The sequence below is a fragment of the Octopus bimaculoides genome, chromosome 20, assembly GCF_001194135.2.
Source record: "Octopus bimaculoides isolate UCB-OBI-ISO-001 chromosome 20, ASM119413v2, whole genome shotgun sequence".
Classification (NCBI taxonomy): Eukaryota; Metazoa; Mollusca; class Cephalopoda; order Octopoda; family Octopodidae; genus Octopus; species Octopus bimaculoides.
Genome location: NC_069000.1, coordinates 36,473,609 through 36,485,120, shown reverse-complemented (window position 1 = coordinate 36,485,120; position 11,512 = coordinate 36,473,609). Strand labels below are relative to the sequence as shown.

At 34.8% G+C, this 11,512-nt stretch overlaps 1 protein-coding gene across 4 annotated transcripts in view; it reads right to left on the bottom strand.

Annotated features, from left to right (window-relative positions):
- The window catches only part of LOC106882134 (uncharacterized), a 39,983-nt gene that overhangs the window by 14,243 nt on the left and 14,228 nt on the right, over window positions 1-11,512 (bottom strand). For 3 of the 4 annotated variants that reach the window (XR_008266329.1, XM_014932700.2, XM_052975108.1), the window contains exons 2-5: window positions 11,058-11,240; window positions 9,707-9,902; window positions 7,742-8,557; window positions 1,300-1,952 (exon numbers count right to left, since the gene is read on the bottom strand). Coding sequence is in view for 3 of the 4 variants with exons in the window: in XM_014932700.2 (XP_014788186.1) it covers window positions 1,300-1,952; window positions 7,742-8,557; window positions 9,707-9,902; window positions 11,058-11,184 (1,792 nt within the window). In the remaining variant the exon portion in view is untranslated. Of the gene's footprint in view, window positions 1-23; window positions 1,953-7,741; window positions 8,558-9,706; window positions 9,903-11,057; window positions 11,241-11,512 lie in introns of those variants that run through there. The other variant, XM_052975107.1, reaches the window with a different exon arrangement.

Below are 11,512 nucleotides of genomic sequence, written 5' to 3'. Positions count from 1 at the left end.
ATATATATATAATAATATTAGGGACAAAATCCAAAATTACAGGTAAAAACTCAATTAAAATCAATTTATAAAAAATTAAAATTAAATTGAGCTTTATAGATAAAATATATATAAAATATATAGTTTTAGGGAAAATAACCAAGTTTCAAGAACTCATCGATGAAAATCCACTATCACATATAGAAAAATTAATAATTAAAAGCACAATAAATGAGTATAATATAAAGTAAAGTAAATATCATAAGATAAATATAATATAATAAAAAGATATATATATATATATATATATATAGGAGTACGTCAGTTTAACAGTAGCACGCTTGCCATGAATACAAAGACGTGGGTTCGCGTTCCATGCATACGGCAACCCCTACTTTTTTCTGTTGAGGGCTTATATGCACCAACATTAAACTATTTGCCTTAGTCAATACATGGTGATCGCTTCATCACCATCATCGTTTAACATCCGCCTTCCATGCTAGCATGGGTTGGACGATTTGACTGAGGACTGGCAAACCAGATGGCTACACCAGGCTCCAATCTGATTTGGCAGTGACACACACACACACACATATATATGTATATATATATAGGCATATTTATGCATATATTCTTGTAATTTCATGTCCAGCTTCCATGCTTGTATGGGTTGGACAGGTTGACAGGATCTGATATGCCCAAGGACTGCATTATGCTTCAATGTCTGCTTTGGCATGGTTTCTAAGGTTGGATGCCCTTCCTAATGCCAACCACTTTAAAACGTGGACTGCATGCTTTTGTTTTTGAGCCAGCTGCACTATAAATACACATATACACACACGCACACATGTTTATATATTATGTTTCTATGCATGTAATTATGTAATAATCATATGGAATTAAGAGATCACACAACTGTTGATTTAACGCAAGGAAAGTCCTGTGGTCATCAGATATGTCCCTTCAGATCTCAAACACATACACTCATATTACATATATATATATATATATATATATATATAAGCAAATATATGTTACATCTATAAGCAAATGTTACATACATGTTTCTTTATATATTTATGTGTATGACTTATTTGTTTATATGTACATGTAATATATAAAAGAATATGTTATATATACACATAAATATATAGATATATGTAACAAAATACATAATAAAAAGAAATATATAAAGAAATATGTTACATATATAGAAAGAGAAAGGGGGAGAGAGAGAAAATGGGAGGGAAAGGGAGAGCGAGAATGAATTTCATTATTCAATGACAGAGTAAATGCATTGTCATGTTATTCAATTATTACCTTTTTTGTTGGAAGGCTGAGGTGATTTGATAATTTTAATGTCAGAGACAGGATCAAGAAGGTCCCAGGCAGTGGGTAGTATGTGATCAGCATGGGGTGCAAGCTCGGCTTTCGAACCGGTGCCACTAAGAACCCCAATGCTTGCCTGTACATGGGCCTCTTTTCCAGAGTAGAGGTTTTTTGCACAGTCACTCACCACTATTGCTTCTGAAGGGCTGACACCCAGTTCGTTACAGATCAAAGATGTTGCGTTGACTTCGGAGCTGCTGTCGTCTCCACACACCATCATATCCACATACTTCATCAAGCTGAATCGGTCGAGTATCTTGAAGGTTTCCTCGCGTGCATCTTGTGACATGATAGCAATCTTGATTTTATTTTTCTTCAAAGTTTTGAAAAAATGCTGAATGTCTCCCAGAACTTTCAGATCTCCATACAATGAATTTTTGCAGTCTTTCCATGCCTGATTAACAGTTACTAATGATTCTTCATAACCAAGACCTTGTTCTCGAAGAAGTGACTTTAGAGCATCTTTAATCTCGGCTTTTGGACGTTCTGCAAGAATACCATGCTTCACCTTAAGGGATATTTTACAAATTCCAAGGCGTGAATAAACCTCTTCCATCAGTTCCATGTATGTTAGTTCTTCGAGCCTGCAATGAATAAACAATGAAATGTTGTATTGTAATTAATAGTTTCAAATTTTGGCACAAGGCCAGCAAATTTCAGGGAAGGGGCAAGTAAATTACATAAACCCCAGTGTTCAACTGATACTTAATTTATCAACCCTGAAAGGATGAAAGGCAAAGTCGACCTTGGTGGAATTTGAACTCAGATTGTAAAGACAGACAAAATACCACTAAGCATTTTACCTGGTGTGCTAACAATTCTGCCAGCTCGCTGCCCTAATGTTGCATATAATTAATGTTAACAAATATATAACAGAAGAAAATAGTTTGAAAGCAACCTTCTTATAGTTCATACCAGTCTTATTTCGCATTTCACCTACAACATTGAGTTAATGCCCCCCCCTGTCCAGCTGACTCAATCGGGTTCGACCAAGTTCCAGCTTGCATCCCAGTAGCAGCAAAACTACCAGTCTGTCCCCGTCATCCAAAGCCACCTAGTAGCCTTCTCTGGAATTCATGGGCCTCCTCTTTGCTGCTCCGGTAACTCTAAGCCCAGCCAGAGATTTGCTGAATGAATGCTTCCAGTTATTATTATATAGAAACCCAAAGCTATGATTGAGTAAATTTGTTAATGGATTGGTCTAAATCCTTAGTAGTATTTGGTATGCTTTTTCTGTTCTGAGCTCAAATTCTGCCAACATCGACTTCAGTTTTCATCCTTTTATATGTGATAAAATCAAGTACCAGTCAAGTACTGGGGGGTCAATATAAACAATTAGTCCCTTCCCCATAAAAATTTCAGGCCTTGTGTCTGAAGTAGAAAGAATTATCACATAGAAACTCTTTCTAGAAATTATAAAATTTTTAAAGGAAGTTTAAAATAAATTAAAAAAAATAAAACTGAAATTATAATTATAAAATTCTCTTACATTAATATTTTCATTTACTGTAGCCTCCCTACACTTATAATTCCCACCCTCTTTTTTCTTACAAGTTTCAAGTTACCTTAAATGTAACCCACATACATCCAGTTTGTGACAAAATCCAATTTTTCTTTAAATTAATTTCTTAAAATTTCTCCAAAATAAATGTAGAGGTTACATACGTAGTGTAATAAAGGGTGGGGAATGTCTATGTGCTTTCTTTTAGGAAGCTGAAGCTGCCAAACCATGTCTACTTCTGTTTGTAATTAGGCCATGATAAGGAAGGAATTTATAGAAGAATTTATATGGATTAAGTTATTAATGAAAGGAAATTTTTTTTTTCAAAAACTAATTTTCTTAATTTTAGGATTTACTTTTAAAATATTTTATGTGAAACTGTGGCTGAGAAAAGTTGCCTAAATACAATAGAAATTGAAATGAGGTGTAGAATTTTTATCTTTTACTTGCTTCAGTCATAAGAACTGCGGCCATGCTGGGGCACTGCCTTGAAGAATATTTAGTCAAATTAATTGACTCCAGTACTTATTTTTTTTAAAGCCTGGTACTTATTCTATCTGTCTCTTTTGCCAAACTGATCTAAACACACCAACACTGGTTGTCAAGCAGTGGTGAAGGACAAACACATGCACACACACATCTCAAAGTAGATGGAACATGTAGAAGTGGAAGACCTAGAAAGACATGGGATAAAGTACAGAAGAATGACCTCGGGTTGCTGAGCCATTCAGCCAAGATGACAAAGGACTGAGATGCCTGGTGCCTTGCTGTACTCAAGACTGGTCCCTCTGGTGGTGTAAAGCACTCGTGGCAGTGCCACATAAAAGCTCCTGTGCCATGCCATGTAAAAGCACCCATGCTGTGCCACGGAAAAACACCCAGCACACTCTGTTAAGTTAGGAAGGGCATCCAGCCATAGAAACCATGCCAAATCAGAGTGGAGCCTGGTACAGCTCCCTAACTTGCCAGCTCTGGTCAAACTGTCTAACCCATGCCAGCATGGACAACAGACATGAAATGATGATGATAATATATACTCTTTTACTTGTTTCAGTCATTTGACTGTGGCCATGCTGGAGCACCGCCTTTAGTCGAGCAAATCGACCCCCCAGGACTTATTCTTTGTAAGCCAAGTACTTATTCTATCGGTCTCTTTTGCTGAACCGCTAAGTTATGGGGACTTAAACACACCAGCATCAGTTGTCAAGTGATGTTGGGGGGACAAACACAGACACACAAACATATACACATACATACATATATATATATATATATATATATATATATATATATATATATATATATATATATATATATATATACATATATACAATGAGCTTCTTTCAGTTTCTGTCTACCAAATCCACTCACAAGGCTTTGGTTGGCCCGAGGCTATAGTAGAAGACACTTGCCGAAAGTGCCACGCAGTGGGACTGAACCCGGAACCATGTGGTTCGTAAGCAAGCTACTTACCACACAGCCACTCCTACGCCTATATATGTATATGCAACAGGCTTCTTTCAGTTTCCATTCACAAGGCTTTGGTCAGCCTGAGGCTATTAGATATTGCCATTTTTTTCTAAAATTTTTTCTTGAGCCTTAGGACTCATAAGGCCAATTACTTTGTTTCCTCTGTGTATAAGTGACCGAGTTCACAATGTTCCTCTGAATGGGAGGTTGGTCTATTGCAGGATTCAAAAACTAGCAGATTTTGAAGGGAGGCAACAAACAGGTCAGTTACATCAACCCCCATATGTGACAGGTACTTTATTTTATTGACTCTGAAGGGATGAAAAACAAAGCTGACCTCAGTGGGATTTGAACTCAGAATGTAAAAAGCTGAAAGAAATGTCACTAAGCATCTTGTCCAAAGAGCCACCAATTCTGCCAGCTTGGCACTTGATGCGGAATGTTACACACATTTGATATTACCCTGGCTGCAAAGAAACTTTGCTCTGATACATTCACTGGAACTGAACTGTGATACTATTTCGTTTTAAAACTTCCATCAGAAATCTAATTTTGAGGAAGAGTCTCTATGTTATAATTCTTTCTATTACAGGCACAAGGCCTGAAATTTTCAGGAGGAAAGGACCAATTGATTATATCAACTCTAGTACTTAACTGCCATTTTATATTGTCAAAATGGCGAAAAGATGAAAGGTAAAGTTGATGTTGACAGAATAGTTACAGAATAATTCTTAGATGTTTTTGTCTTAGATTTCATTATAATTTTCTCTAGGTATTTTTTTTTTGTTTTCTTTGTTTTCTATTATCACATTGCTAATACACATGCTAACTTGTTGCATATATCTAACATAGATATACACAAAAAAAAATAAGAAGAAGAAAGAAAAACACAACTTTGTATTTAAATTGGTTCTCATATTTCTGTTACTGCTGTTAGTCAAGCAAATCTCTAAATAGTTTGGATTTTTGTGAAACGTATTGTTTTACCGACATAGAAAAGTTCAGCAACACTTTATGGGTGATAAATAAAAAAAAAAAAGAAAGAAAATACAGGAGTAATTGGATTGGCTGAGAGGAATACTTGCTGAAAACTGTACAGCAACGATAAGATCAAAACTGCTAGTTGCCATAAGTGACAGAGGCAGAATAAGGAGAGGTTGGGAGAGGTATATAATATAGTATAGAAATATAGGAGTATTATCAGACTTAAATTCTTAATGTTCTGTAAAAAGTGACAGCCCGTTGGTATTAGCAGATCCAAACAAATGATATTTGTATGAAAGAGTTGCAGGATTAAGACCTATAGAGTGTGGTCTCTTTTGCAATCATGTAGTTCAATAATGACTTGTGTGGGAATTCGGAAGATGGAAGCAGTGTAGAAGACAACTGTATTTATGTGTGCATATAAAGGGTTTGGACAAAATAATGGAAACAACTTAAAATTTCAAACAAATTTATTTTAATATGGGGCAGGACTGCCTTTGGCAGTTAATTACAGCTTGAATTCTACAAGGTGTGGACTAGTACAGAGTTTGAATTGTTTCCAAAGGAATTTTTGATTAACACCAGTATAATAGTATAATATAGAATGCTGTGTGTGATTTTTACCTGAGAATGTACCTTAAGAATATAAAAATATAAAACAAAGCTATGTAGCTCTATAGGCCGACTTATGACCAGGGAAAGTAAATTGAGTGCATTGACCCCAGTACTCAACTGGTACTTATTCTATCGATCCTGAAAGGATGAAAGGCAAAGTCGATCGGGGCAGAATTTGAACTCAGAACATAAGGATGGCCAAAATGCCACTAACCATTTCAGCCAGCTTGCTCATGATCCTGCCAGTTTGCCTCCTTGAAAAGGAATAATATTAGCCGTTTATTTCAAGATTATATCTCTAATGAAATATACTGGTTCGTTTTCCTTCTTTTTACAATTAATTTTTTAAACAATTAAGTATTTTTGGATGGTTTTAATAAAATAAGTTTGATTATTAAACAAGTATTTGGAATATCACAAAAGTTTCTGAGAAAATTTTAATTTATGCACATCACAAGCAGTAAATTCATAGACTCATTATTACCTTACTTGGAAACAAGTAAGAGCTGGTAATAAAATCATTAACTGATCCTCCTGTATTTTCTTTCATCCAAATCCAGGAATTTTTCAGCAACCCCTCTTATGTTTGTAGTATCTTTAAACTAGATGTGGTTTCAGTTGGGTTATTATGAAAAGAGATGAGCTAAATGAAAATAACCATTAAGTATCTTAAATTGCCAGCAGTTCGTTCCAAAGTAAATCACAGACACTCTGAGGTGTATCATCAGTGATATTTCTGGGGTCTCAGAGGGTTTTGTGTCTTTTGACATTGGCCCCCACAACCATCTCAGCCAGTTGACTCATTCTTAACATCCTAAGCTGAGACATTAATATAGTTTCTACCATCAAGGTGGCAAGCTGATAGAATTGTTTGTACAGAGAAATATATTCAGCAGCATTTCTTCTGGCTCTTTATGTTCTGAGATTAAATTCTGCTGAGGTTGACTGTGACGTTTATCCTTTTGGAGGTTGATGTAATCGACTACCTGCATCCCCTAAAATTGCTGTTCTTGAGTCAAAATTTGAAACCAATGTAGTGTAGCTACTATTTGTCCTCCTTTAAAAGAGTATATAGCTACCTGGAACAGATAACAAGAAACTATTTCAATTTACCATTGTTGAAATCAAACAAGAGAACCTCTATGTAATTGATTAACATGCAAGAAGCAGCAGTCAAATCTCCCTTAAATCAGACTGTCTTGGCAAAAGAACACAAATTGGGTAATTAGTCTACTTGTAAATATATAAAGAAGCAAAGTAGATCACAACTGGAACATCTTTGATCATAGGTTTACTCAACTGAGGCTGACTCAAGGGAAAAGCAACAACTTTCACTGCAGCACAATGAAAACGCTATCATTATTTAATGTCCATTTTCCATTCTGGCATTGGTTGGACGGTTTGACAGGAACTGAGCAGCTGAAGGGCTATTCAGGCTCCCTGTCTGTTTTGGCATCATTTTGACTAGATGCCCTTCCTAATGCCAACCCCTTTACAGAGTGTACTGGGTGCTTTTACACAGTACATTCTTTTGATACCGGCCTATCCAAGACTGCCTCTGGTTCTATGACAAACTTCCTGTCATAAAGTGATCTAAATCAAAACACTCAACCAAAATTTCATGTAAGTTTATGTTCCAAACACCAGCTTAGTTATTTTAATAAATTCTTCATTATTTTTTAAAATTAATTGAAACAAAAGCAGTCTATTTCAACAGAAATATGATAACAAAAGGGTAGAAATATGTCCAAGAAACAAAACAAATTGACAATTCAAATAAAAGAATGAGAAATTAAGAAATACCTTTTAGCAATTTGTTTTGTCCAATTTAACCAGACAGCTTCAGAACAGACTAAGGTGCCGTGCAAATCAATAATGGCTAACGAAATCTTCTGCTCAGGTAAATTTTCTCCAAGACTTTCCTCTTCCCCAAAATGACGTTCGATTAGGATGCGTTCAGTCGAATATACGTAACAGTCTTTCCATTCCTCTGTCGGCATTATCAATGGTAGCAAGTCCTGAACATTTTGAATGATATGGTCAGCATTAGGCTGCAAGTCAGTCTTACCGCCCACACCACTCAATACCCCAACACTTAAGCCAAGATTGGCTGCCTTCCCCATCATGACATCTACTTTAGTGTCTCCAACCATGACAGCCTCTGATGGATCCACTCCCAACTTCTTGCAAATCATCAAAGCATTATGTGGAGATGGTTTGGGTTCGGACAAAGCATCATCTCCACATACGATGAGATCAACGTTTTTGGACAGGTTTAAGATTTCAAGAAGTTCTTCAGTAGGTTTTCTAGAATCTGCCGTGCAAATAGCAACTTTCACTTTCTTTTGTTTAAGTACTTTGAAAAGGATTTGCAAATCAGCCAAAGAGCGCATCGTTTCTGGGTTCTTGTTGTCACCATGATCTAAATTCTCATTAGCCAGCTCTTCAGCTCGTTGCAATGAAAACCCTTCTTTCATCAATAATTTTATTAACTCTTCCTTAATTATTGGACCAGTTGCCTCTGCCAACAGTCCAGGTACTACTTTATTGGAGAGTGTGCAGTAACCCAACATATCATAGACTTTCTTCTGGATTGGAAGACCCGTAGCATTTGATAACCTGTAAGGATAAAGGAATTATGTTAAAGTTCCTGATACGGTATGCTAACTACCCTCAAAAGGAACATAGTATTTAAAATATACAAGTACTAGTTAATCTTTATTAGTAAGTAAAAAATAACATCCACCCAAACATTTGCTTTGGAAATATGGAAAAAAAAAAAATTTTTTAAATTTTTTTAGAAAAAATTAAGTGGTTGTGGGGAGGATGTAATGTCTTCACATACTGCTACATTAAAAACTTTACGCACTCAAGAAATTGGTTAGGAGTAAAAACTAATCACAGATAGCAATCAAAATATTTGTTTAACCCTTTAGCATTCAGATGTCTTTGTCAAATGTATTGCTTATTTATTCACATTGTTTTGAATTAATCATGCATTATTTTGTAGCTTCAAGATTTCAATGTGTTTGTATATTTTTAGAATGACATTGTAGGGTATGTGTGAGAGATTATATCTAGTTAGTTTTAACATAAAACAGGTAGAATATTTGGGCCAGATATGGCCAAATTAAATGCTAAAGGGTTAAAATTTCAATGAAAACAAAATATTTGCCAGTTTTGGTGTTGTCGTGTAACACAACAGAAATATGCATACACTGTATGGAGAGTCATAACAGTCCCCCCCCCCATTGCTATCATAGCCATCTAAGGTTAAAATTATTATGTTAACTTAAATAGACTTGTACAAACTGAATCGGTTACTTTCTACACAACAGACAAATGCATCAACAAACTAGAAGTTGACAAACAGGTTAAAATCAAACTAACTTATAACGATTAATTTCTTTTTTTTTTTTAGGTTGGTTTATTGGAGACAGGAATGAATAGAATCGCACAGCTATTTAGGAATGGAAGATCCTCTTGAATAATTATCAAATACTACCAATAGTTTTGAGAAGTGCATCGTAAATTTGGCATAATCTTAAAAACAAAGAAAATGTAATTTAAAAAAATTTTTATGACAAAATAATGTTTTCCATTCCCTAACTGGCACCAGTAAATTATTCCATATTAATCCTCCAAAAAATTATCAGATATATCAGAGTATTTCTAAACCATGGGCATGGTTTTTAAACAGATTTTCCAAGTAGCAGACACCCATACATTCTCATTCTCACATCCACACGAGACAGGATACATACTTACTTTTCAGCCAAATTCTTAGCCCAAGGTACCCACATCGACTGGAAGCAGATTAAAGTACCATCTTTGTCAAATATCACCAAAGACATCTTCTTCCGCTTGCTGGAGTCTTGTTTAGTGTTTGAAGTTTTGTCATCATTACGCTGCTTCTTTAGATTGGCTTGTGCAGCCGAACTGTACAGCACCCTCTGACCTTGGTCTGCAACACACCAACCCACATAACAACAACGACCCAAGGTGCATGAAGACACCAATCACTAACTAAACACCTTAAAATTATTATCTACAACATCTAGCTGGGAGGGGAACAAAGTGCTTCAAATATTAACACTACAAGTGTTTTGTTTAGGCTTTTCATAGTTAGACCTCTTTTTCTCTCTCTTCAACAATATTTAACTGAAAATTACCAGTTTCTTTTATATATATAAACATTTTAGAAAAAAACAGTTGACAAGATAGAAGAAAAGTCTTAGAATGAACAACAAAAATAGCAAAACTTATTCTCAAAACTACACCAATACAAAGCATTCAATATTGTAGTTTGCCTACTTAAACATTTACATCTTAAAATCTGCTCATGGTGGAAGTATGTCACCATGACTTTTGTGTTAGCAATAAATAATAGATATCCATATCATTGAATAAGAATTCAATGAAATGAATGGACAACTGAAATTCTAGAAGTATAAAGCAACTAGAAAATTAAGCTTTATTACTCAGACTTGTCATGAGTTTAAAGCAAGTTTGTCACATTTTAGTGGATAAACTGCTAACTTGAGAACATCTGTTACATGACTACAACAATTACAGAAATACAAAGTTTGAGAGAGAAAAAAAGTAGGAAAGAAGGTGTAAAATATTATAGAAATAATTTTTGTAAGAAATTTTGTCATTGCAAAGTTATTTCATAATCAAACAATCTTTTTCATTTAGATTTAAAACTGACCAAAAGAAAATAATTTTTTCTTTTCTTACAGAAATTCCAAACATTTTCCTAAGTAAATAAATAGCTAAATGTTGTAGATACATTTATTTAAATATGGATGCTAACATAACTACATAAAAAGACTGAGCTGTTCATCCATGATCCGTTCACTATTTAATCCCAAAAACATAGCAATTTAATGCCCAGACATAGCTATTCTTTCTCAGCATACTGTCTCTACATAGGTGAGAGAACAGCAATGGAGGAAGAAGCAAAGAACAATATTGAAGCATCATAATTTCAATATTTTATAATGCACAGCAAAATATTGCATTTAAATAATTGCTCATACTAATACGCATACACACATACATATGCAAAAAACATATGTTCAACGATTGGGTAAACCGTACAGTAGCAAATACATACCTGTAGAGAAGATCCTGCAGGAGCTTAAGACAGAGGTATCGGCCACAGCAGAACAGGAGCTGAGTCTCGACAAACTTTTGCTCCGGCAACGAGATGTCAGTCTCAAAGCCTTAGGTAAATGCAACATGTTGCAAACTTTATCAGAGATTTCAAAAACCAGATATCAGCCAATTGTGATGTTTTCTGCAGAACAAAAACAAAAATAAAACATTAGTGAAATGCAGATGAGGGTTTTTGCATATTAATTTTGTAAATAGGATAAGAAAAAAAAAAAAAATTAAAAAAATAAAAAAATAAAAGCAAGAAGTGAGATAAGTTTGTGTACCAGAAAGGAAAGTAACACACAACATTTCAAAAATGGAACAACTTCAGAAAATATTTCTTACAGAACACCTGTATATGTTGCTCACAATTTTCAAGTGGATGGAGAGCATTTTCATGGAAGATTGGAAATG